The sequence below is a fragment of the Pocillopora verrucosa genome, chromosome 1 (genome assembly GCF_036669915.1).
Source record: "Pocillopora verrucosa isolate sample1 chromosome 1, ASM3666991v2, whole genome shotgun sequence".
NCBI classification, from domain to species: Eukaryota; Metazoa; Cnidaria; class Anthozoa; order Scleractinia; family Pocilloporidae; genus Pocillopora; species Pocillopora verrucosa.
Genome location: NC_089312.1, coordinates 13,619,118 through 13,646,082, shown reverse-complemented (window position 1 = coordinate 13,646,082; position 26,965 = coordinate 13,619,118). Strand labels below are relative to the sequence as shown.

Here is a 26,965-nt window from a genome sequence, read left to right as displayed (position 1 = left end):
TTCAAGTAAGGAAAAACATGGAGGACATTCGATGAAATATGGAGATTAAGGATGTAATCTCAGTTTCTGTCAGTTTATGAGGGAAGTGCAGTCTTCGATCTCTTTCTTTCCGATAAAGCCAATGTTAGAGATAATTAGTCATTCTTTTTCTTCTTCATAAGGTAAGTAACATTGCCAAACAAAGGAGAAACGCTCTGGCAATGAATGTTCTTAAGGAAAGAGGCACGTTATGATTTGTTGAATTGGAATTGGATGTCATTTTCTTACAAGTAAAAGATTAGTTCATTTGCACTTTCATCTAAAAAGGAGTAGGCTAGAGTGGAATTTTTCAGAGAATGGATACAAGAAGGAATATAAATGCATGTATATAAATATATTGATGTATGTTTTGTAGTTCTGACCATGTCGATGGGTTGAATAATTTATGAAATATTAACCACAACAGGAGATGTCAAAATATAGCCTCTGAGGTACGCGAATAAGAATCAGGGATGAACTTTCAACCTTATAGATGTCAACAATTATTCTTGCGGGATACAAAAAAAGAAATTCCTTTGTTTCGAAATTTTGTGTAACTTGAAATCTGTTGCGCTCTGTGTTGAGCAATTTCTCAGAGCGCTACCCCTCAGTTATATAATTATTGCTTCATAAGAGTACGCACGTCTTCAAGTAAACAGTACTTTTTGTATTAGATACATTTTTTAGCGACTTGATGCAAATTTTTTTCTAAAGCGTAATGCGGTTATTCGCAACGATCCTCAGCTTTGTACTGTGTTATTTATTCTCAGTTTTTCTCACCTCACTCCTTATTCCGTATATTTCTGTGTATTTTGTTTTAGTGTGATTATAAGGTTTCTAAAATGCAGAAACCTACCAGCGCTCGCTCGGAGTTTATCGTTGGAGGGAAATATAAATTGCAGCAGAAAATAGGCAGCGGGTCTTTTGGTGATATCTACAAAGGATTGAATATTACAAATGGCGAGGTTTGTATGGAGCAATATCACTATCCTTCCTTGGGTTATGGCAAACTTGGTTGTTGTTGTTTTTCCTTCCTCTAGAATTCTAGAAAAAAAAATTGGAAAAGAAATCTCATTTTCAGCATGACCTTACATTTGTATGTTGAAACTACTTAAAATAGCTTAGAAATAAACAAAATAGAACATATTTCTGTCACAGCCAATAAGTTCTAGGTCAATTATAGATACAAAATTCAAAGGTGTACTGTAGCTATTACATTTAGACTGTGTTTCTTGAATGTCCCCATGTTCACCAAATTTTGTTCTTGGAAGAACTGTTGTTATAGTATCTCTGCAAAGGTTATGAAAGCAACTTACTATGTGTTTATTGAACTCTGCCATCAATGATACAACCTTGTCAAATTCTGGTGATAAGACACTTCTGTATAAAAGTTATACTTTAGATTTTAAACAATTAATAGATATCCCAGTGATTTTTAGGCTGAAAAGCCATAAAATGTGTGAGTCTGTGTTATGTTTTAAGAAATTCATCTCTGTCACGGCTGAAAAACTGTAATTTGTTCCGCATCAACTGAGCACTGGTTTAGAGTTGAATTGCATATCCTTTCTTTACCCTTTACTGCCCAAGGGAAATGCCAATTTCTTTCTGAAATGAGAATGATGAACCATTGGACCAGGTGTGATATATCATTTTAAAGGGGTTTTCTGGGGTATGCTATAAATGACACCAACAGGTGTGAAGAAGGTAACTGAAAAGACTGAGAATTGTCCAAAGTGAAAAATTAAAAAAACATTGAAATTTTTCATGCAACTGATCTCTTGACTCATCAGTTCCATTTTAGGGGGGTTGAATTTAATTACAAATTGGTATTCTAGTAGGCATTTTTATTAACCAACACTGACAGAGTTAAAGATGAAATTACAGTTTTTATAACAGCAAAAAAGGAATTGAAACTAAAAACAATTTGAAATAAAAACATCCTTTATACATTTGATATTCCATCTTGTGTCCAGATAGTACATAATTTGCTAGTTCTGTGAATTTTGTGGATAGGCCTTATGCATTTTTGCATTGTAGTACATAATTTTCCCCACAAGCCTCACTCTAAAAGTGAAGATTGGTGAAATTTGATGGGAAAATATTTCCATAACACTGAAATCAAAAGAAGACAGACATAAAAACAGCAAGGAGATGGTAAAGATTTGAGGAAAATGTTGTTGTTTGGGGTGATTTTCCATCAAATTATTCAATCAGGTGTAAGAGCCCAAACAGTGAATTCTAAAGGTGTCATTTGAATGACAACCAGTTGAAGACACAATAAGTAAATGTGGACATTAAAATTATGTATAGCCTTAGCTGTTTTATCTTCCTTTCAGATGTTCAATGTGCTTTCAATTGTTGCCTAGGCAAACAACAATGCAAGCAAACTTTCATCACAAGTCATTTCTATATCAGTGTTTTTTTTCAAAGGTTTTTCAGTAGCCATAAAAACTACAGTAGCACAGGGAAAATCGGAAAGTGTATAGAGGGATTGAATATCTATTTCCCTAGTATCTATTCCATATTGTTGTCATTTAGTACTAATCAATCTTTTTGGGTATATACTAATGTGAAACAAAGGTTAAAATCAATTTCAGATGAAGACAGGTATTTAACTCTTTTGTCCTACTGAAATAGTGGCTGTCTCAGAATCAAGTAGCTGGTGAAAAGCCAGCTGCTTTTACTTCTGGAGAACAATGTATACAGTGTATGCATAACAATTGGAACTTGAAGTGGATTTTACTGACTTGTTTACCACAGAAAACAGTGATGACATGTTGTTAATTTTCTGAACCAACACTCCCTGTAGTAATTATGTTAAAATTAACATGATATTCATTCATCTATGCACAATTGTTTTAGTTCAATGCCTGAGCTGACTGATTTTCATTAAGTTACAACTTACAGTCCTAAAGATTTCCATCTTGTTCATATGAGGATATTTTTGCAGTAATAAATATTTGTTGAAAGTGAAATGGAGCTGTGTATTGTCGCAGAAAAAATTTGAAACTCCATAGCCCAAGAATGGCTTCCAGTGGCTAAGAACTGACAGCAAATAAACAAATTCAATGTTCACTGTAACATCATTGAGACATCCTTTTTTGCAGGATGTGGCAGTTAAACTTGAATCCCAAAAAGCAAGACATCCACAACTGTTGTATGAGTCTAAGCTCTATAAGATATTACAAGGAGGAAATGGTATTCCTAAATTTAGGTATGGTACAGTTAAATCGCTTCTAATTTCTCCTTACAGTATAAACCTTAAATCAAATGTGCAGTTTATGAGAATAATAGAAATGATCAGCAATTCAAGAAGCTGATTTTGAGACAAATTCTCTTCGTCATTACCAAAGAACATGTAAAGAAAACAGTGAAGAGAAAACGAATTTTTAAGCTTCAACTACAGCAGAATCAGTAAAAGTGAATAGTTTGGTTTTCCTTCCAGATATTTCTATCTCCATGTGCTTGCAGAGTTCATTTATGTGCATTATCTTTTCTTTGGATTTTTGTCCTATTGCTGCACTAAGTTAATAAGTGCCCCTTCTCGATTGAGTGCTGTCCTTTCAATGAGGGCCCCCCCTTTTAGCAAAAATTGTAGATAAGGGTGTGGGCACTTGTTTGAGGAAATGTGGTATTTTACTTGAAAGGAACACATAATGTAATAGCTTGTGAAACAAGCCTCTTTACTTAGATTTGGCTGTCCACTGGATTGTGATTGTGTTGTTTCATTTTTGCAGATGGTATGGTCAAGAGAGAGATTACAATGTGTTAGTGATGGATTTGTTAGGACCCAGCTTAGAAGACCTTTTTAATTTCTGCAATAGGAAGTTTACGATGAAAACAGTTCTCATGTTAGCTGACCAGGTTGGTCTTACAAGACATTTCCTACCATATTAAGAGATGAATAGTTGTTAAATTTTAACAACTATTCATCTAAGGCAAAGTAAATATTGTTTGGAAAGCCCTGGAAATGATGTCAAGGGGACAGTTTAATAATATTCCCAAAGCCTTAGGCAAATAATTGTTTTAGTGTAATAGTTCAGTGCTTTCAAATTCTGTAGTAAATATTCATTTTGTTGAATCTTTTCTGTTTCAATTGTTTTGATTACTTGTATCAAGATAAAGAGCCAGTTTCACTTGAATTTGATAGGTTCATTTAATTCAATCAGCCAAAATTTCGTATCTCTCTTTTAAAAAGTGTTACTCCAAAATTAAGAGCATCTTTTGTGCTCCTCTGAACTGACTTTTCTTTATCGCATTCATCACTTCCTCGGTAACACTAACAAAGTGTGAGGCAGTCATTTTGAAATTTAGTGCTCCTGCTAATCTATAGATTTAGCCAAGCCTAAAAGCAGAGCTTGCATTTTTTTTCCCGCACATCTCAAGGGCACAACACCTTGCCCTGGCCAGGACTAGAACCTGGGTTGTCCGACTCTGAGTCTAGTGCACTGACCACTGGACTGCTGAACAAAGCTGTGGTGCTGGCGTGCCTGCAGTACAGGTGACCACGCATGTTAAAAGTAGCACCTTGTATGGTCGTACATCCAAACTTTTTCATCTTGATGGGTTACTACTATTTTGTATAATTATGGGGCTATGCTCTGCTCTAATCATCTTGCAGAAGGTGATTGTAACAGGAGGCCTAAATTTTAAAATGACTGCTTTGTGTTTTGTTAGTGTTACAGAGGAAGTGATATAACACAATCCTAAACCAATCAGAGCATATGCATCTCTATAATCACCAAAGCAGTTATACTATTAACCCTTAAACCCTAGGAGTAATAAACATCTAATTTCTCCTTACAATATCACCCCTTAATCATACATTAAGGTTGTGAGAATAAAGGAAACAATCACAAACTTCAAAAGTTCACAATTTTTAAAGAAATTCTCCTTGTCAGTACCTAGGAAATGTATAGAGATCATTAGAGAGAAAATATATACTAATGATAAGGTGTCAACTGATACTCACACTGATTCAAGATTATTTATCAACACCTAGGGGAGGTTATCCTTAAAACTTTTTGAGGCCACTGTTACTGTGTAATTTGCTCCACATTGTGTTTGCAAACATTTTGTCATCTTTGTCGAAATCTTTCCTTCCAGATGATAGGTCGCATTGAATATTTCCACAACAAGAATTTCATTCACCGAGATATTAAGCCAGACAATTTTCTAATGGGCACAAGCAGATGCTGTAACAAGGTGAACATGAAAAAACATTTAAAAACATTAACTTTTTGCCCGTTTTTCTTTCCTTTTCTTTTCCCTTTTTTTACTTTTCTCGCTCCTTGCTCTCGTATCTGTCAATAATTTGTAGTATTTAGCAAATTAATGATCTTTTTTAAATTTTATGTATTTCGATAGCTGTACATCATTGACTTTGGCTTAGCAAAGAAGTTTCGGGACAGTAAAACCAAGCAGCATATACCTTACAGGGAAGACAAGAATCTCACAGGCACTGCTAGATATGCCAGCATAAATGCACACCTTGGAATTGAGCAATCGTGAGTAAACGTGGTTTTTTTTATTGGGTCGTAGATGCAGGGGAGAAGTGATTAGATCACCAGATTTCATGTTATAAAGTTCTGGTGTTAGTCCTAGCCAGTTCATTCTGATATTTGCTTGGACTATTTTGTAGTGCCTCTACACCTGGGAGAGAACATTTGTATTGGCAATCTGTCAGGGAAATCTTAAGAAATGCTTGGGAAGGGGGGGGGGGGGAGGGTGGGAAAGGAAGGGTTGACATGCAATTTAACTCTTTAACTTCAATGAGTGACCAGTGACCAAGACAGAGTTTCTCCTGACAATATCAATACAATATCAAGCAGACAAGTGATTAGAAGAAAGAAAAAAGGTTAATTAGGGGATTATAAGTTGATCCAATACCAAATTCTCCAAACTAATATTACAAGAACTGTATTAGTAGACAGTAAGGAGAATTACTTGTGAGATCTTGGGAGTTAAAGGGTTAATGGTATTTCAGAGTTCAGTGGTACTACTCTTAGTTTCTTTATTCTATGAAAATCAGGATAAGCTTTGTCAGATAGGGTCATATGACTCAAATACTGACTTTAATTGGTTATTGATAGATTCAAACTTCATTTCTCTTTGACATGCTTGATAACAGACTATTACTTCTTAATATTGTTGACAATAAATGTTATTCATTTGATAGTTTCCCGGATGTACACAGCCCCTAAAAAGGGAATTACTTTATTTATTAATATCACTTTATCAGGCATTGTGATGCATTTTGTTCAGACAGTTTTGCCATCATTTTACAGTTCTCATTTTATCAACCCCCTCTAAAGTGACAGTAATATAGTAACAGAGTTTATGTTTTTGGGTATACCTGTGTCTTGGGGCCTTCTCAGAGTCATTTAACCCATGCCTTACAGCCTGGGCTTATCTGACTCTAAGTCACATCCAAAATGTATTTATGCCTGTGAACGTGAACTGTATTCTTTTTATTATATTATGCAACTGCCATATTTTAAACTTACTTGACCCTTGATTTCAGGGTTGTCTTGGTTACCTGTATGTTCATTCTTCTATCAATTTAGTCTAGTTTAGTTTGGTTAAGCAGACATCAGTCTGTCAGTAGTTTAATCTTCACTTATACAAAATTATTAACAAGTGTTTCTTTAACTGTTTTCTCTCCACAACAGACGCCGAGATGACATGGAATCACTAGGATATGTATTAATGTACTTTGCCAGGAGCAGCCTTCCTTGGCAAGGACTTAAGGTTGTCTACCATTCTTGTAAACATTGTTTCTTTTTTTTTTTGGTTTTTGTTTTTTGTTTTTTCTACAGGGTTATAGGGAAGAAGGGAAAAATGTGCAAAACAGGCCTTAAAAAACTTGATATACCTAGATGTTTTAACCAAGTTACATCTAGTGGTATATTATAGTCATGACAACTTTTCATGATTTATCTTCTGTCCAGGCTGCTACAAAGAAACAGAAGTATGAAAGAATAAGTGAAAAAAAGATGTCCACACCAGTTGAAGTTCTTTGTAAAGTGAGTTGTTATGTTTTGTCTTTTCTTAGGCCCAATATTTGAATTTTTAAGAGAAAAATATGACACCTATAAAACCAAGAGAAAGTGTCCTAACATTTTTAGGGATGTGGTACCATCTTTTTTTTTTAAGTCTACAGTGGTTACTGGTGGGGCTAAAATGATGCATTTGTAAAACATTACTGACAAAAACAGTTCTTCTCCAAAAAAGAGTTTAGGGGGAAAATGGGCTGCAAGCGATAAAAAAGTATCTCATTCAGGAAGAGTAGTAAATCCACAAGTCACCCAAAGAGGTAGAAGACAGGAGAGACTTCCTAACCCTTAAACCTGTAGAAGTGATTAACATGTAACTTGTCCTATAGTATCCATACATTATTCAGCAAACATGTAATGAGAATACTCAAACTTATCAGGTAGAAGTTGTTACCTTGATCTGACACTAAATTCCTGTAATTACATGGAGATGTCAAGGAAATGTGTGTAGCAAAAGGGGAGGATAAATAATCAGATCTTAGGAGTTAAAGGTGTGGCAAGTAGATTACTTTTTTTTCACATAAGCTTACAATGGTTGTTGTTGTTGTTGTTGTTTTGCAGGGTTTTCCTGCAGAGTTTGCCATGTATTTAAACTATTGCAGAGGATTAAAATTTGAAGAGGCACCAGATTACATGTATCTTCGCCAACTGTACAGAATTCTGTTCAGGACGTTGAACCACCAGTATGACTACACATTTGATTGGACACTTCTGAAACAGAATGTAGGCCAACAATCTGCTGTTCCAATGAGTGCAGGGGCTACAGCTCTACCAGGAACAGCCCCACCACAAACAACCAGTGCAAGACATAAACAACGCACACAACGTGAGTATTATGGTCAGTGATTAGTCTCTCAAGTGTAGCAGGGGGGGGGGGGGGGAAGGGGGGTGCTTCCAAGAAAAAGCCTAATGGGGATGGGCGGGGATGGGCCACATTTTCACACCTAGATTGACTATCACAGGGTTACACTTTTAATAGAGTTAATAGACATTTTTAGGATTTTTGAGGATAGAAAATTCTGGAAAATTCTGGTTAGGAGGGATTTAGAAATAAAAAAAAATTAAATTCTTAATTAAAAGGTTGTTACCATCGGGATCACAACAATTACACTGGCCTAAAAATGACCAATATTGGATCTATAATTGGCCACAGAATAGATTATACTGCAGAAGGGGTTCTGAGAGGCCAGCAGCACACCTAACAAAAATTGACCCAAGTACCCCAACCCAGTGTTTTATTCATTTCTTTTTGTATCCTAGTAAATCTTTTGAAAACGTTGCAAATGAGTGTTATTGGCATTTGAAAGTTAAGAAATGTAATCCAAACTCCTTCATTTGAAAATATAAGTCGACTTCTTCAGGATTCTTGACTGAAAGGAAAAATGTTTTTTTTTTTCTTTCAGAAAGAAGATAGGTGCACATCATTAATTTGCATTTGAATTTCTAAACTGAAAAAACATCTCATTTTAAAATGAAGGAAAAGTGGGAATGAGTGATTCAGTGATGAGTAGATAAATTGTACACAACCGGTAGCATTTGGATCCATGAGTGATACGGTATCACCTTTAATTCACTTTACAAAAGTAATGTATACCTTCATAGCATCCTGTTAAGTTAATTTCTTTTGTAACTTCTAACATTTTATAGCAAGTGTCCTATTATTTAAAGATAGCTTTCAGAAACTAGTGTTGGTAATGAATTAAATACTGTTTTGTACTCAGTTTCTTTGAACCTATCCTTCACCAAAAACAAACAGAACATGTTGAAGTCTGACTTCATTTTCCCTACTCTTAAACTTGAACCATGCCAAGCTGGCTTAACAAGTATATCACGACTAAAGCTGTGGAAACTAAGTAGACCTAGTCTTAGTTATAAAATGAAAAATTTCTAATCAAACATGTTAAACTTGTGAATTCCACATAGCAGAAAAGTTCATCCAATTTGACTTCAAAATTTACCCTATGACTACTTTTGTCTAAGGTAAAGTTATCATTGTAGAGACAGATGTATTTTAGAATGATCTTGTGGTGGTTCATCAGTTGAGATATGTCCCCAAGTTTGTTGACCACGCAACACCAAAAAAATGTTTCCAGAAATTGCACCTCAATTTTTTTGCCTAGTTGACTTTTAACTTCGGAAATCTAATTCCACTCTTTAACATTTGCTGTTTTGTCATCACGTTTAACACGTACGTTCTGCCAACCTGAGCTTAAGTTATTAATGTTAAAGTTTTAAACAAACTCAGCCCCTCTCTTTATAACACTTATCTAAGTGTGTTTACTGCTTTTCCATCAAACCAATTTTCCCTAACCAAAAGAGCAGAAACATCCAGTTCTTAACTTATTCTATGTTTCTTGGTAAAGATATCCATCAAAAATAAAAAAATATCAACCTCTTAGCTTTCCTCTATATGTTGTTTGGAGCTCTACATGAGAGAATTAAGTTGCCCGCCACAAGAACTACTCCAAAAGTCCATACTTGAATGGTCTACATATTTTATCCACAATTTTTTTTTTCGCTTGTGAGAATAGCAACCCTGGATTTCAAATGATATTTAGTGCGTTAGTAATTTAGGTCGTAGTGCATGTACAGTTATAGAATAGTATATTCAAGTTCTTTGTAGCCTGGGGATAACACACAGATGTTTGCGTGTGCTGCACAATGCAGAAGCAACAATTTTTATTTTGGTTGTTTTATTATTAGCTTTGTTTTGGGTGAAAATGATTTGAATGAACAGTCAGAAAACGTTATCGGATTGAATTTGTTTCACTTTGTATTTATTGTAAAGTTAGTTTTGAGAGTGGTATGACTTAGATAACTCTTTAACTCCCATGGGTGAACAAGATTGAATTTCCTCTCACGTTATCAGTACAATATCGAGCACAACAGTGATAGGGATAAAGAAAAACAACAATCTAGGGATTATTGGTTGATCCAATACCGAGTTCTCAGAACTAACATCATAAGAATTGTATGACAGGCTGTAAGGAGAATTACTTATGAGATCTTGGGAGTGAAAGGGTTACCAGCAAAAGTTGATTATAATCGTAAAGCAAGGAGTTTGTAAAAAGTTATTGAACTTAAATTAGCTTGAAAAATATGCAAAGAAACTTTTAAATCGTGCTAAATATATGAACATTGATCTTATTTTTTGGTGAAAATGTAAAACCACTAGTTTTGTACTTAAACGAGTTGTTTTCGTTAAAGTTTCTTCCATCGCCGCATTCAGAGTCATAAACACCTTATTCTGTAGTTGGCTTAGTAGATCTACGTTGTTTTCCGCTCATATATCACTGTACATCTTGTTTTTGTCAACTATTAGCAGTCAGTCAGATTATTTTATGATGCTAACCTAACGAAGACGGACATTGTAAATATTGCCTTCCACACAAAAATGAAACGTAACTTGAAGAGTAAATAAAGTTCCCGTTTTTAAGTGGTTGTAATTGTGTGTTCGCAAGACGCAGTTTGATTTGCAGGCTGTGAGCGACCTGACCCTGAGGGATACAAACTCGTCCCATTTCTTAATTCCCGTTTTGGTCTTCCAGCGGAGCATCTCATCCGCGCGGCAGAAAAGCGAGAGGCTACTAGGAATTATGGGAATGACAGAGGACTCACCTTTTTTCCGACTCCTCTCACCTTATGCTTTTCGCTTAGAAACTCAATGAAGGAAACGTCATCAGAGTTGGCCTAGAATTTGAAAAAAATAACTATGCCAAAATAAAACATAAGCTCCATCGATTAATTTGTGATCATTTTTTTTTTTGACATGTTGCTTCCGCGTGTTGACCTACATAAGGATGACTTGTTAAGTTCGGCGTCTGAATCAACAGGTGAACTTTTTCGAAATTGGGTCAGTCCCCATCTGGATTAAGTTCGGCTCATGAAATACTCGGCATCTTAAGAGATTCTTATAGTGGTCAAATGTTTGATATAGAGTGGAAATGATGTCGCAAACAAAGGGCGTGATGGGAAGGCTTTATGCAATCTCGATGGAAATATAACGCCGAGTTTCCTGCATACCGTACCTGTATTCTGTCTGGCTACACATTCTACACAATCGTAAAAAGTTTGGTCTCTAGTCGGCTCTTGAATTCATGGCGCAGAGTCGAGACTAAGTTATACAACGTTAATTTTTAGGTACGGCTCCTGAAGCCAACAAGCCGTGAAAATGCTTGCATACTTCCTAAACTTGCACGCCAAGAAAAAATGAAATTTCTCACTTAATGCCTTAAAATACGAATAACCTTAGACCAGGCTCTCATTAAACCTCGGTCAAGTTCACACCTTCATGCAAATAACGTCATCAGTTGTTCACCCGCGATTTAGAGGCAGTCGTCAAAGATGGTTTCTATGGCAACAATGAACAACTTTAAGTTACAAATCACGTCAATACCATCTTCAAACAAAAGAAGAATGTACCAGTTCCCATTAGATTACCCAAAAGCTTTTCAAGGACGTACGCACGGAAAGCTTGGAGGTAACAGCAGTGTTGTGCACGCTAGGTAAAGGAATGTTAAAGTTTCGACAGAAATTCAAACGAGTTTATAACCACAGGTCATCTCCTAACAAAATCATCACACCTCCATTGTCTAAAGAAACAAAAGAAAGAGTAATTTATGCAAGTTTGTTTGATGTCGATGTCTAGTAGCATGGCTCAGCAGAGCACACGTAAAAAGATCCCAGCCCGGGATAGCAAAACACAACAAGAAATTGACCGGCAGCACACGCTGTTAGCCGCAGATTTGGACAAGAGAGCTTTGAAAGGAAACGCAAAAGTGGAGGATTGGCGTCATTACAAAGAGTTCACGGGGTTGTCGAAGAAAGAGAAACGAGAACGATTCCAAATTCAGCAACAGCGCAAGGAAATTTTGGACGACTTGAAGAAAGTTCGACGAGGTTATACGGGACATTATGACGAATCGAAGTCCCCAATAGAAAATATTCAGAGTGCTTTAAAACAGCAGTGTTTAACACCGTTAAGAAGTTCAAGATTAGATGTTCCTCGTGCTTACCCAGTAAGAAAGACCAAATCGATGGAGCATATGCCCGTTGTAAAACCTGGATGTGTGTCGCAAAGGGGAAGTGAAATTCAGCAAAGACCCGAAAATGTAGATTTGGTAGGGAAACCCACTCACAGTAACAAGTGAATTCGTAGGAGTATATGTAGATAAAGTACACCACGTAAAAGTAAGGAAGAACCGTGGTGCTGGACCAGACTGTATTTGAAACAACTTTGAGAACTTAAGATAAGAAACGCGGAGCAGAAAGACAAGTTGACATTGAATCTGGTCAATGTGATGAAGACAACAATGCATACAATTTTAGTTAAACATAATGTTCAGTCCGAACTCATATACAGAGCTCGTAGGAAGTTTTTGCATGTGAAGTGCCAACAAATTAAATATCCGCCAATTCATGCAAAGAAGTGGAAAAAGGATCTCTAACTGTTTACCTTTTGTTTGACTATAGAAAGTGCTTGCAAATAACAAAAGTAAACTTATAATCTAATTGCCTTGGTAATAAAACTTGACTGACTGCTATTTGATGACAATTGCTTATTGTTAATGTACCAAATGAGGGCAGAATCCGAAGCGGCTTCTTACAGTAATTAAGAGTGTGCGCACAATGGTTTTTAGCGGAAAGAGTCTCATTTATGACACCAAGAAAGTTTTACCCAAAATTAGTTATTTACATACTGCGGGTTTCACGAATTCCATTGTGTGCTGTGCCCCCGAAAAGTAATTACACCATGACCACGATCGGACCATAATCATGATTAAAGGTCGAATTGTCAAAGCTATTTCTTCATTTGACAAGTCTAGGTCGAAGAGAGCAAGAAAATAAAACTGCTGAGCATAGATATTGCGAAGGATACTGGGAAAATAGGGAGCATCTCCTCATTCAAGGGTCAGGGTCGACGCCATATTTTGAGCCTTACTTCCCTATGATAGTCCGGGAGGCCCCAGAAAATGTTAAGGCCATCAAGACGACCATGATCGTCTGGATAGAACGTACTAAATTTACGCTTCAAATATGGTTTCCGTATCGCAAAGGAATCCAGGAATTACTCGAGTAGATTTTGCAGGTCTCCTTCGCAGACCTGTGGGGCTGCGAGTGCATCAGCGCAAATTTCAAATTGTTGTTACTTCACTCTTGACATGGACACCGACAAGACGTAGTCATAATACAATCGAGTATACCTCTACTGTAATTAACGATGTAACAGACGTCAATACAACTTCGATGGTTTTATTTCCCTTAATCATAATTTCTGTTACATTCACTTTCCCGTTTTTACTCATGCACTCCATAGAAGGCCTGAGTTTACATTAGAGGTAGGTCCACTTACAAACCGCCGTCAATGTGAGATTCACGCATATGTGAGTGCAAGTTTTCCATTTGTCTCCTTCAATATCTAAGTGAAGACCGCGTGGAAACAGTGTGTGAAAGGGATGACACTTAACACAAGCTTTTGGAATACTTTCCAGGTGTTTTTCACATGCTTATGGAAAATACAATTAAAATAATTAGTGTGAAAATCGTGTTGCTACCATGCCAAGATTTTACCCATATTAGCGACTGAGGTCACGCTGGTGAACTTATGTCTAGTTTCGCTAAATATCGTAGCTATGTAGCTACGATTACATGCCAATCATGAAAATAAGATTGCCTTCAAGTACGCTACACTAAAGCTGTTCCGGTGCTCAAATTTTGGTCGAAACGTACCTTGCGAGAAGGCCCTGAAGGCTGACACACGAGAAATTCTTCGCCCGCAAGAAAATTTGAGGCTATGAGCCGAGCGAGGTAGCTGTAGGTCTGCGAAGGGTCTGGCACCAGTGTCACCGCTGTCCTCTGTCACTTACTTGATTTGCTTAAAGCCTAAAACATTCTCGCCGGTGAAGAAACGCTCGTGCCACAGCGCTAAGAACGAAAACCTCTCGCAGGCTATACTCACACGCCTTCAATCCCCTCACAAACCCAAAGAATACTTCTGTTAGGCAAGCTGTGCAAATTGTAGCAAAGAGATTATTTGTAGCGGAAGCCATAACGTCATCGAAGTCAACGTCGACTATACTATCTTAATCATGAAAGCACCTCACTTTTAAAAATATATTATTTCACTTTGTCAAATTTCCCCATATAAAAGGGTTCAGCCGAATTTCTCTATTACAGGTCTCAATACTTATAAAAATAAACTAGCTACCATTAAGATTCATTTATATTCAGTGTATGGAAATTGTCTTCGACCCTAAAACCCTAGGATAGGTATCCATATCCTCCACACTGTTCTCTTTACATTTCCTATGGCACTGACATGGAAAATTTGTTCAAAAATCAAGAGCTTCACTGGTGGGTGAGCATTTTCCTTGTTCTCATGGCCTTAACGTTTGATTCAACATTGATAGTGTAAGGAGAAATAAGATGCTAATCACTCTTAGGGGTTTGAAGGTTAATAAATTCTTCTCTATGCCTGGTATCCTCCAAACAGTTTGAAAATGTCTCTTAGTTCAGCTTCTTGAGACTCTTTCAGAGGTAGGAGCGGAGATCTCGTGGGTCCTCCGTAGAGGCCAAAAAACTCCATAGATTTCTTCAGTCCTGGAACACCATATGTCTTGGTTACCTGAAAAAATGAGAAAGATAAAATATTAGAAATTATCTTTATTCCTTCCACAAGCTCAAAAATGCCATAGACTAATGTGGTGGTAGAAGAAAAAAAAATCGAGTTATGTTGTCAAGGACTATAAATCTTATAAACTTTTGGTTAACCATGCTAAGCGATGACACACAATGTAGTAATAGATCTCTAGATCTCATTAGTAGTTCTCGTTACTATCAACCATACAATTCTTATAATGTTAGTTCGGAGAATTCGGTATTAGATCAACTAATAATCCATTTAATGATATTTTTCTTTATTATACCCATTTTGAAATCACTAGTGGTCCCTGTAATCTGATTGGCTCTGATTGGTTCGATTTATTCACGAATCGCAACATTTTTTGCCTTAAATCGCATCTTTTTTCCAGCCAATGAGGCTACACTAAAAACAAAACAACCAATCAGATTTCAAGGCTTTTTTTAAAGTAACCAATCAAATCGCAAGAAAATGAAAGAAAAAAGAGTATCATGTGGCAAATTTTGCAACTTTTATTTACAAAATGCCTATTCCCCCCCCCCCCCCAAAAAAAAAAAATGAATGAATTTAATTTCAAACCGGCTCAGTACTGCATCAGTAAAATATTTGAACTGACCCAGTCCCGTATTTGGGCAATTTCAAAATGGATGTAATAAAGTGGTAATTGAACCTCGTGTCGTGCAATTTTGGTCTAAAATCATACCTGTGATTTCAAATCACGCGTATAATTTCAGCCCAAATTGCACTCCACTCAGTCCAATTACCATTATTTATTCTCATCACTTTTCTGCTTGATATTGTATCGATATTGTCAGGAGAATTTTGTCTTGGTCACTCGTGTGAGTTAGAGGGTTAACAGGATTAGTTAACAGAACGGAGCTACACGTGTCAGGAACACATACGAACAAAAAGTACTCAAAATATTTTCTCATACCGCTGTGTTTGGGAGAATTAATTTGTGCTGCAGAAGCTTAGCTTCTTCCATTTTGCCATGTTTATGCATTTCATGTAGCTTGCAAACTTCTCTTCCCAAAACGTTTGCGAGAGCACACACGCCTCCAACGGCACCTTAAAATATATATGGAAAACGTTTGTTGCAAACCAAAACACGCATCAACCCAATGGGTCCCAACAAAGGTAACACAGCCACTTTTATCAAGTATTTGCTTTCAAAACATTTCAAGTTTGACACACTTGTTCTTTCATTTGCCAAGCTATCTTCACCTTCTCCCTGCCTAACCCAGAATTACATCAACTCTTTTTCTGGTGTTAATAAAAAGAACTGGCTTACCAAGACAATAAGAAGCCAAAAGAAAGCTAGCTGATCCAGCCAATACTTGAAAATTGTTTCCAGCAGTCTTGTGGATCACGTAACCAATCTTGGTGATCTAGAAGAAGAAAAAAGGGAAAATAAAACGATAAATAAATCATAATTTAAAGAATATTAGTCAAGTAAACACTACTTAGGTTACAATAAGTCATTTCAGTCCCCTCTCCGTTCCGCAACCTGCCCGCCATATGATCGGGAAATTTCAAAACATTTCAACAATTAAGCAACATAACAGTGGAAATTAAATCAAATACTAATGAAGTCTTAATTTTCCCTTAACCTGGCTTTGTTTGTTTTGAACTCAAACAATCACTAGTAACAAGCCCGGAAGCAGGACTCAGGCGTGACTCTTGAATGAGATTGTTCTGTGCTAAAACTTTGCGTGACGGTGAGGGGCTCTGAAGAAGAGAATGGTAAAGGGCGGGAAAAAGCAGGCGTGCGCAACCATCCACGAAGAATGCAAGTTTTCCACCAAGAAATTACGCGCGCTCAAAAGGCCAGTGCTTTCGCACAAAGTTGATCTTATAAAGCAAGGCTGTGAAAATAATGTTGTCAAACAAATGTCAAAGAGTTGAAAGGTGAGTTATTTACACTCGTTTGAAAGTTGAACCACTTGTTTTAACTTATTCAGTTAGAAAAATCTGACATTCTGTAAGGAAAGGAACAATTTTCGTGCAACGAATACACAGTGAGCATTGCGACAACTTATTTTGTTTTAGCCTTGAAGATTGAGGCATCACACAATAGACGCTATTCTTATTCAATGACATGTAAATGAGTGGCCGGGTATTCTGAAGTTGCTCCAAAAGGATTTTAAATTTTAAATTTGAATGGGCTGAGTCGAGTAAACGTAAGCAGGAGCTATGCGAGTGCATTAATAATGGTAATTGAACTGAGTGGAGTGCAATTTGGGCTGAAATCATACGCGTGATTTCAAAATTGAACGAGCGCGCAGCGCGAGTTCAATTTGAAATCACAAGTATAATTTCAGACCAAAATTGCACAACACGAGGTTCAATTACCACTTTATTACATCCATTTTGAAATCGCCCAAATACAGGACTTGGTCAGTTCAAATATTTATTACTACAATACTGAGCCAGTTTGGAATTAAAGTCATCCATTTTTTGGGAGGAAAAAATAAGAGTTTTGGAAACAAAAGTTGCAAAATTTGCCGCATGATCCTTCATGTCTTTCATCTTCCTGCAATTTGATCGGTTACTTTAAACAAGCCTTGAAGTCTGATTGGTTGTTTTGTTTTTAGTGTAGCCTCCTCTTCAACTGGAAAAAAGATGCGATTTAAAGCAAAAAATGGTGCAATTCGTGAATAAATCGCACCAATTAGAGCCAATCAGATTACAGGGACCACCAGTGATTTCAAAATGGGTGTAATAAAGGCAAATAACATATTACGCGAAAACGCACTTTAAAATATTTCTAAGAAGCTTAAATTGTGGAATAACAGTTTCATTGGACATTTTTGTATCAGTTGCCATTTCTGGTTGCGTTTTTAAATTAGCCATCGACGCCTGACAATTTTTTTTCGGTGGAAAGGGGGTAAAGAGGGACTCTCTTTCATCCCTAATTTCAGTGCGCTCTTACATACATCTCCTCCACTGTCCTTTAGAGCAATAATGTTTGGGTGAGATGATAACTTAATAATGCATTCGGCGGGTAAGTCAATTCCTGTGTTTGCTGGCACACTGTACAGTATAACTGGTATTGGTGAACTGTCTGCGACCTGGGAAATAAAATTGTTCATGTAATGTCATTTGATTGTTCAACAATAATTAAGAAATAAAATAAAGAGTCTGGAAAGTTTCCCTTATTGAGATCTTAATCTGACTTTTTTCAAGTCATTCAAATTCTAAGTGAACTGTCATTAAATAGTAGTATCAATTTATGTATTAAATCGTTTTGCAATGGTTTTAGAACTACAAGTGATCTTGTGACAAAAAAAAAGCAGTTGACATAATCTTTTTCAAATCAGATATAAAAAATCATGTTAGAATCCATTTTCAGTTCTTATTAATAACTTAATCATAATCAAGTATGGAAACAGCCAGAACTAAAACTGGTTGGCTGTGCCAACAGATCTGTAAATGGGAACAGATGCCTTTGCTCAACCCCCAGAATTCACCTCTACTCGGAAATATAATTTGGGAAAATTCTTGTCAATACAATTTAGTTCACTTTAATATCAATGCTTTACCTTAGTGAAGTGTTTCTCAAGAGCTTCTGCAGTCATACCACTCTTATAGAAACAAGGTGTCACAACAAGTGCTGCATCAGCACCTGCCTCAGCCATTTTATTTGTCATCTCTATGGTATCCCTTGTAGCTTTATTGGAAAAATGCGTAGAGACCAAAAATGATCAAAGAGATACCAGAGATACCCCCAACCAGCAGTACAAGTGAAGGAGTAACTAACCAAAACTAAAATTAAACTTTATGAGTTTCAGTGCAGACTGTAAAATCAATAGTCTCTTATTTGTCTAAAACAAAAGCACAATACAGAAATTTAAGCAGAGGAGCTTGCTTGTAGCATAAAGGTGTCACTCTCTCTGAAACCTCCCAAAACTGCCTGAAGTGTGATTTAATAACAGGAAGCACAAATTGCAAGTGTAGAAATTTGCTTACTACTTTTCCAGTTTTTGTAACTGTTCTCACAGATAAGGGTTCCTCGTTAGCAAAATTTCCTATCTGCACAGGTTTTCTTATGGGATGCCAGAAGGTCAAAGTGAACATGTTTTTTTCCCACAAGCTAAGTTTAGGATTGACTGCTTTAAGTCTTATTGTTAAGTTTTGCTTTCTATCTCTGTTACCTTCACAACCTGATCCTGCCAAAATAAGTTTGCCTTTGGGTGCTAGTTCTCTCACTTTATGAACTAAATCAATCTTTTCTTCAGCTCTCATATATGCATATTCACCATTGGATCCTTGAACAACATACCCTGCAACACAAAACCATTTAATGATATCAATCCCACAAGAATCTTTTCCCATCATAAGGTGATTACAGAACAATTAACAGCTGGATCTCCAATGAAAAAGAAGTAAAATTAACTTCAAATATTTTCTCAAGGTTTTGTAGTATCTTAAAACAAGCATGTTTGGTACTCAGGGCTAGAGTTTTTGACCTTGATGTTTTTATGTTTTCTGCCTTCACATGCTCCTAAAACCACCCCTCAATGCTCTTCATTTAGCAAAATAATACTATAATTGCTGTAAGTGATTTCTGTTTTTGTTGTTAAAATAATATGCAAGAACAATTTTTTCAATATTTACTTATTAGGGCACTTCTTGTGGGTAGTCAAATTTCCATATGGTTAATCAGTCAGTCAGGGGCTCAAAGTCAGTTATTGGATATGCCACACTAGGAATTGTGCTTTTCTTGCACACTAGTTGAAAAATATTTGTTCACTGTTAAGATGAGGGATGTGGGAGGAATAAAGCATATCTTCCCCTCAAAAAAAAGGGGGGGGGGGAAGGGGGAGAAGGAGAGGATTTGTAGGGGGAAAGGAATAACACTGAACTTTTTAGTATAAGATATTTCTAGCAAATATATGTTTTAGTTCTTGTAGAGAGTCTTTATTTGGTGGAGGACTTACCCACATAAATAATATTCATTCATTTATTCAGTCACAATTTTCAGTTAAGATGTTCTTGTCACACTTTAATTAATGACCATAGAACCTTGCTTTTATTTAACATCCGTCTACACATGCGTAATCATTAACAACATAATAACATATAAGCATGCCTATGTGAGGTAAAAATAGAGACATACAACATCTACAGGAAAATTAAAAATTTAAGGCTGATGACTTAAATTTGTAATTTCATGATCATCAAGGTTTGCTTGTCAGCAAATATTGGGCACTATTGGCAGTTGCCAAGGTAAAGTGCTCAAAAAATGTTGGGTCACATAAATGGAATGCACTGCCACTTAAACAATTAGCCCTTGTCTCATAGTAGGGTCTTAAATTTAAGAGGGAGCACTTAAAAACTTTCAGAGTACAAGCATAGTGCTGTAGAGGTATTTTGATCATAAAGAATCAGAAACTGTATATTTCAATATAGTGTCAGTAATTCCCATCATGACTGAAAATCGGCTTTTCATCACTATTGACTACTGTCTGGCAGTTAAAAGGATGATATTCTTTACACTGTGCCAGTATAGCATAAAAACCTACTTTAAACTAACACATGAAATAAAATAATTTGTAAATAAATCTCTTCTGTTGGCCTTGATCTTTTTGTAACTGACGTATGTTTTTCAATACCCTACACTGGGTATAGAGAAAATATTTGTCAAAGACTTACCATGTGGTAAGATGGATGGATGTTAGCCACTTTCATATTACTTTATTTGTACATTTACATACCGATATGCAGATCAGCTCCATAAGCAGCCAAATGAAACAAAATGGCCAATATCTACACTTCTTGACTAATAAAGAATTCAATATCAGTTAAAACTTGAACCTTACTACTATGGATAGCTGTTTTGAACAGTGTGAAATCAGTAATATCTGAATCACTAAGTGAAAAAATACATTTGATTAACTCTCATGTCAGGAAGCTGTTTGAAGACTACAATCCAAATTCTGAAGCAAATCACAGAACAAATAAAAGAAACAACACAATACCAGACTGAGTGACTGAAAGTGAATTGTCTCAAATTCAGAAGCAATTAATAACACCCTCATATAGTGATAGCTGACACTTACAATATCCCTTCCATCTTTTACAACTTGACCATGCAGGGTTCCTGCAGTTTAAAAATCCCATTTAATTTAAACTTACACTGTTAACCAATTTCTCAAACCCAGCAAAAAAAATCTGATGCAGCCTCCATTGAAATATATTTTAAAATTTAAAATGAAGAAGAAAATAAAACAAATTTGTAGTAAATTAGAGAAAGCCTCTTTTGAGGAAGGAAAAGCACTAATGACTGTTATGTGCAAACTCTTAAAGACAACCTTAAAGATTTAGAACAGCTTTAAATTTTTGGACATATTTTCACATCATCAGGTTCTCCAAAAAATGGTAATTCCCTAGGAATTACCATCTAACTCCTTTAACTAAAAGAAGTTGACAAGTCAAGTATACAACAACAACTGCTTTAACAGCAAGTGATCAACTGCAACTTTTGGCATAATGTTAGGAACATGGGTTAATAATTACGTGGACAACTTTTTAGTAATGATGTAATGAAAATTTTCTCAAATTATAATATAAAAAAGTGATGGTTTTATTTCAGAAGATGACGGTGCAGTTCCCTAGGATGTTTTCTAGGATAGAGTACTAAATTTTCAGAAAAAAAATAGTAATGGGAGAAAATACAGTTAATAATTTTCCTACAAAGGTAACCACTGCATTAAAATTGGCAAATACAACTTGAAGAATATCAAATGTACTTCCATACATTACCACACAACGTGCTAAATATTTCAACCAGAGATTAAGATAACATGCATTCTTTGCATGGTGTTGAGATTGAAGTTCTGATATCTGTCGGTAAATTTTTTTAATTTTTCAAACAGCAACCTGAAAAGTTAAAGAAATTTCTAGTAAACATGTATGTAAGTTGATTTTGCACCTTTAAAGAACTTAGTCCTTACATCATTCTATGTGCTTATCATTGCAGACTGGAGAATCCACCAAACATTAGCAGGTCTATTTGGGTGCATCAATTCTAATGGACCTGATATATATATTACATGTTACGTTTACACATAATATATCTCATAAAGAGCATTTAACTCTTAATACAGAATTCTAATTTCCAAAGGCCTCCAAATGCTCTTCTTTATTTGTTTGGTGTGAAAAAAGACTAGTTTTCTATATGCATATATCTATGGCAAGAAACAGCGTATAGTGCTAAGTGCTGTGCCCACGAAGATAAGACACAAAGACTGCAGTTGAGACACCAAGTCTACAGACAAGTTTATTGACGTGTCTTTGAGGAAATGACCAATTTAGTAGTACAATAAATTGGTGATGTGGCCAAATTGTTGAGCCACTTCAAACAGTACCTTTCTGGCATAATTGAAAAGTTATGTGAAACAAATTTTCATATAATTCAAAAAGCTTTGCACTAAAACTTAAATGTGAATCACTAGAGGTCACCACATTAGCTGAAGAGGCAATCCACAATTTTAAATCTCTATATGACAAAAAGTGGCCATTTCACTGGATGTTGAAAATAGACAAGAATTTTAACAAAGCAAAATATATGCTGAGCGTGTTAAAGTGCTAAAATGAAAACTACAATAATTGGTAAGTTTTCAGCTGCGAAAAGTGCCTACAGATATCTGAATTTTATCACATTAACTTTATACTGAGATGACTTTAGAAAGCTGTTTCCTTCATTTCATTTCTACCTCACTTTTGTTTAAGGGCTGTTGAAGACTTCACTGATATGTACCAAAGTGCAATTGTTTGCTGTGTGCTGTGTAGTATCCTGTTTACTTGCTTGGGTATGTCACCTATTTGTTCTTTGACTTATGAAACAGTACTTATTCTGATTTAGTACAGACTTTCTTAAATTTGTACTATCCATAAAAATTTTTTCTAGACAGTCAAATTATCAAAATATATATGCTACTAAAAAAACTAAAAATCCAAATGTAATATTAGTGGAAGAATTAATTGTTTATGTAATGAAAAAGTAATCAATCCAGCAGCTGTGCGTGTACTGGCACAAGTAAAAAGTATAAAGTCATTGAGTTTTAACTGTCGCATAAGATGTTCAATGAAACTGAAGCCAGATTAAAGACCACATCTAGGTTTTACTCCTGAGATAATTGGAATCTCATAAAAAGATACCTTTATACTAAGACTCACAATTTGGCACACCTGCAAACTGTTGGCAGATTAGCTTTTCATGGATGCAAATGTTTCTTGAGCACTTTCCATTCAAGAGTAATCATCAATTTCATCCTCCTAGTTTTAATACAGAATAGATGTTTGGATGTATACCTAACCTAATTCATACAACTAAGAGTGCTACTGTACACACTATCAATGATCATTTTTACCAAAATAAGTTATGTCTTTCTAGAAAGAAAGTAGCCCTCCTCTCCCTGTCAGTTTCTCTGGTAATAAGTATAAAGAGAAAACCCATGTCTATAGCTATCTTTCTTCTAATCATGTTGACTTTAAATGAACCAGCATCAGACATGTGGGAGACAGTTTCTTTTTCACAAAGTCATTTCAAGTTATTGACACCTCCACATGTTCATATCAATAATGATATATTTTAAGAGTATTTGAAAATTTATTTTCAACAAAGGTACCATTCAGTGTGACAAATTTTTAATTTTTTCCCCCTGCAGTTAATACCCTCCTTCCAATAAGTGCCTTCCATCTGAGACAAAATTTTAATGAGTGCTTGGGTGTTCATTTGACTGAACACTTGGGCAAACCCCTAAAAGCATATTGTTAATTAATAAGAGAAAGTTTAGCCTTTCTTGTTCAATAATTTCATTTTCATTTTTAGTAACAGAAATTTTACATTTTTTTCAAAATCTAATAGTTTGGTTAACTGGTTTTATATGCTGCCAAAACAGTTTTACATTCATTATAAACATAAAACATCCAGTGAATTGGCAAAAGCCATGATTTGTAACAGGATTACAATTGGTCTAAGTTACTTGGTCAGTGACTAATGCATTTGATCAATTCACCTCATAACTATAACACTACTTTAAGAGTAAAGCAATAAGAACTCGCCATAAAGAGTTAACATTTGAGGTTCACCGCCTCAGAAGGACATGAAACTTCTCCATGAGCTTGATCAAACTAAAGTGTGTGAAGTGTTTTAAGTAAAGCCACCTAATTGTTAACTACGGACAACTCGTTTAGTAAATAAGAGTCTTAACAAAATCGTCTCCGGAAGTTTGACAAACTCTGCGTCATGTTTTAAACTGCTGTGAGGGAATGAGCTTAATCAACCTCATTAATCAATATAAGAAAATCAAAACAAATATAAGGTTGAGAACTTATCTTTCTTATGAGATCAGAAAAGAGCTCCGCGTGCGATCTAAATTGGCCTCGGATAATTTTGTTTTTACAATTTTTTCTCACATGAGAAACCTTAATTTTCAGAGATTTTAAAGCTCCTTATCTCTACTTATTAAGGAAAACACCCTCTTACCACTGAATGGTATCTCGTTCCACTTGCTGAAATTATATTTTAACTTGTTATGGTTCACTCCTTCGTTGTCTCCAAATGGCGTTACAATCGGGGGGAAAATTCCACTCAAATCGAGAGAGCTCATGGCCAAAGAGGAGGAAAAGCGAACTGTTTTCAAAAATTTCCGAAATGGATCAGCCTTAAAAGTAGCTGCTTTGTTACTCTCGACGCAAGAACGAAACCAGTACCTTCTTCTTAAAATCGGAAGGTTAAAAAGACAGATACTTGTAAGGTTCCCTCTTCGAACGAGAACTGCCGCCATAATAGGAACAAGGCTGTACGCTGACCAGTACATAATTGAGCTGAACTTTGGGTCCTGAAAGCGTACAAACTGCACACAACTCAGGGGGGAAAACAAACTTTGGAAGATGTAGTAACTGACAATATAGTAAAAAAATCAAGGCGTCATAATAGGGGGACATGAGTGAGAGGACACTCCGCCGAAATTCGCGTCATCTTTCGAGTTATGCTTTTCCTTTTTAATTCGCCTTGCTCCGTTTTCTATCCGCCTGACTTCTTTTTGGTCTTGGAAAGAAAAAATTCGCTCAGACAGAAGTAGAGAGGACTATATCCTCTGCTGAAAAAATACTCTTTCTTTTCAAGAATCCATCTACAACTAAGTTTCTTTCGTTTGCATTTTTAGTTTTGATTACTTCCGTCAATAATGGGTTTAGTATTGATTTAATCTACTCAACAAATAAATTGTACTTAGTTTTAATTAATAAAAGAGAATAGGCATCAGTTGGGCGGTTTCTTTGACGCAAATTTCATTGTAACCTCATCCTGTGATAAGTTTTTCCTCTTCGAGTCGACTCACGATCAGACATTTCTTGGGTAAGAAACCTGAACACGCTTTTGAATTTTCCTTACAGAAACAAAACTTGGCCAACGTAATGCACAAAAAGGTTTCTTTTCACCAAGTGTTTTGATGCAACACAAATTATTTTTTGAGTTTTTACGATAATTTTTTTAAGGCAAGTGCGAAAAGTACGTCGTTGGTTGGACTAAGCTTTTTTCTGAGTGTCGGCAGTATATTGTTGCGACACATGAATACGAAGTAAATAGCGGTTTTTTCGGACCTTTACCGGTTTAATAGCAAAGCAAATACACAAAGCCTCATTTATGATAAAATTACAAAGCCTCCTTAATTAGTTACAAAAAGTAAACAAGAAAACATCCTGATGCTCTTAAAGGAATTATAACTTCCCGTGAATACTGGTGCCTTTAGCTGATTTTAAGTCATGCTTTCCTTACGAGAAACAGGCAATAGATTTTGTGGACGATAGAAATTCTTCAAAGTATACCAAATAGAAAACTGATCTGCTCGGTTTTCAGTGATTTAAGATTAAAGTTCATTTTTCTTGTAAGCAATATAAAGTCCTTCTCTAGTATGTGTAATCCTTTTCTAGTACACTAGGGGCCTGGATAGTTTCGCGCTTTTTATAAGCTGCAGTAGTAATCTAATGTCTAACTCGCCCTTAGAAAACGAATATTCCGCAACTCTGCAATTTTTAATCTTTAAAGTTGCAGTTGTATTTATAATTGGCCATATATGGTATACTTACGGTATATTTTACTTAATTGAAACAAAGAATCTTCATGAGTCCTGCTTTCGCAGTGTTTTCATCGCGTGGGGCGATAATCAAGTGCAACTTTCCGCCGTATAAACACGATTTTCATTGACTCCAACATGACAAAGTACGCCGACAAGCAAAGTGATGTGACTGACATAAATCTTCACAAAGAATTGCGAAACATAAAAAAACATCTCGTGGATTATTAGTATGTAACAGGTTAAGTTTTTCCACAGCAAGAGATCTTTACATGACGTTTCCGTTTCTGAATTTTTTTCTCGCACCTAGTTCCGTACCACCTCTGCGATCACAACTTTGCAAAACCCGACACGGTTGAATGATGTCTCAAGAGGTGAACAATTAGCTTTAAAAGAACAAATTGAAAAGTTTAATCTGGTTTAATGACATTTTAATCAGCACACAGAACTTCTGAAGCGGTCGCCTTTGTGCGAATTAAAAAAACATACATAAAAAAATTGTCCCAAGAGACCTAAGTGTTCTTGTGGAGGGCCTGGTCTCGTTGTGGGAAGTACTAGGACTGAGGCTGTATTGTAACGCCTTAAAGCCGGGTAAATTGATATTTTCCATCTGAAAGCGGAGTTTATAGATGAACCATAACGCATATTGGCCCGGTGAATTCTTTTGGCCTGTAAGTATTCTCTTTGTCACACGATGTAGGTAGGAGCGCATTTGACGATATCATGTCAAGTTTTTCGTTGAAGGTGAGTTACAACAGCTTATAAGTTACTTGACAACTTTTCTTGCGACCGAGATCAAGTTCTAACGCGCGGTTGTCTTCATTATAGAAGAGAAATTGCATGCCTTTAGTTCATTAGCCAACTATGTTTCCCATTAGTGCGTAATATGCCGGCGACAGTAAATATTTTTACGGTGAAAAGAACAACAAGCTTGTGAGAGCTGAACTTTTTCGATTTAAATGGCAACTCCTATCGGTTCATAAAGAATAAGCATATTCTTGAATGACGAGTTTAATCCATTCCTGGTGGACACAGCATGCAGGTTTCGCATCAGTTTGATTGATTTTCAGTCGTACTGTTGTTTGACTTAATCGTTAGTAGATCACTAAAAAACGTTCAACTTAATTATCAATCCGTTCTTATGGGAATTTCATGTATTTGACTTTGTT

At 35.9% G+C, this 26,965-nt stretch overlaps 4 protein-coding genes across 7 annotated transcripts in view; 3 read left to right on the top strand and 1 right to left on the bottom strand.

Annotated features, from left to right (window-relative positions):
• Positions 1–16: 16 nt before the first annotated feature.
• LOC131786272 (casein kinase I) lies at positions 17–10,509 on the top strand. Its single transcript, XM_059103303.2, has 10 exons — positions 17–161; positions 840–983; positions 3,126–3,232; positions 3,756–3,882; positions 5,125–5,223; positions 5,386–5,525; positions 6,690–6,768; positions 6,969–7,043; positions 7,635–7,899; positions 8,477–10,509. The coding sequence occupies exons 2-10, from the start codon at positions 861–863 to the stop codon at positions 8,485–8,487; spliced, it is 1,026 nt and encodes a 341-aa protein (XP_058959286.1). The 5' UTR covers positions 17–161; positions 840–860; the 3' UTR covers positions 8,488–10,509.
• Positions 10,510–11,508: 999 nt separating this feature from the next.
• LOC131786341 (uncharacterized) lies at positions 11,509–12,616 on the top strand. The gene has a single exon (XM_059103383.2). It carries the CDS (start codon positions 11,693–11,695, stop codon positions 12,221–12,223), a length of 531 nt encoding a protein of 176 aa, XP_058959366.2. The 5' UTR covers positions 11,509–11,692; the 3' UTR covers positions 12,224–12,616.
• A 693-nt stretch (positions 12,617–13,309) lies between these two features.
• LOC131786295 (4-hydroxy-2-oxoglutarate aldolase, mitochondrial) overlaps positions 13,310–26,965 on the bottom strand; it is a 23,239-nt gene continuing 9,583 nt past the window's right edge. Inside the window, exons 1-7 of one of the 2 annotated variants that reach the window (XM_059103333.2) lie at positions 24,206–24,536; positions 18,867–18,995; positions 18,255–18,382; positions 17,649–17,783; positions 16,004–16,100; positions 15,647–15,780; positions 13,310–14,697 (exon numbers count right to left, since the gene is read on the bottom strand). In XM_059103333.2, the coding sequence (XP_058959316.2) occupies positions 14,542–14,697; positions 15,647–15,780; positions 16,004–16,100; positions 17,649–17,783; positions 18,255–18,382; positions 18,867–18,995; positions 24,206–24,506 (1,080 nt within the window). In that variant the 5' untranslated portion in view covers positions 24,507–24,536 and the 3' untranslated portion in view covers positions 13,310–14,541. Of the gene's footprint in view, positions 14,698–15,646; positions 15,781–16,003; positions 16,101–17,648; positions 17,784–18,254; positions 18,383–18,866; positions 18,996–24,205; positions 24,537–26,965 lie in introns of those variants that run through there. The other variant, XM_059103334.2, reaches the window with a different exon arrangement.
• Positions 21,644–26,965, top strand: part of LOC131786296 (fibroblast growth factor 2) — a 20,792-nt gene continuing 15,470 nt past the window's right edge. Inside the window, exons 1-2 of one of the 3 annotated variants that reach the window (XM_066167038.1) lie at positions 21,644–22,326; positions 22,447–22,526. In XM_066167038.1, coding sequence (XP_066023135.1) covers positions 22,308–22,326; positions 22,447–22,526 — 99 coding nt within the window. In that variant the 5' untranslated portion in view covers positions 21,644–22,307. Of the gene's footprint in view, positions 22,327–22,446; positions 22,527–26,359; positions 26,541–26,965 lie in introns of those variants that run through there. The other 2 variants (XM_059103336.2, XM_059103337.2) reach the window with 2 other exon arrangements.

Bases quoted from the DNA above. Each gene is read 5' to 3' on its own strand.
- LOC131786272 (XM_059103303.2), top strand. From the start codon at position 861: ATGCAGAAACCTACCAGCGCTCGCTCGGAGTTTATCGTTGGAGGGAAA. The intron at 3,883-5,124 runs GTTGGTCTTACA...CTTTCCTTCCAG, and splicing joins TTCTCATGTTAGCTGACCAG to ATGATAGGTCGCATTGAATA. The intron at 5,526-6,689 runs GTGAGTAAACGT...TCTCCACAACAG, and splicing joins CACCTTGGAATTGAGCAATC to ACGCCGAGATGACATGGAAT.
- LOC131786341 (XM_059103383.2), top strand. From the start codon at position 11,693: ATGCAAGTTTGTTTGATGTCGATGTCTAGTAGCATGGCTCAGCAGAGC.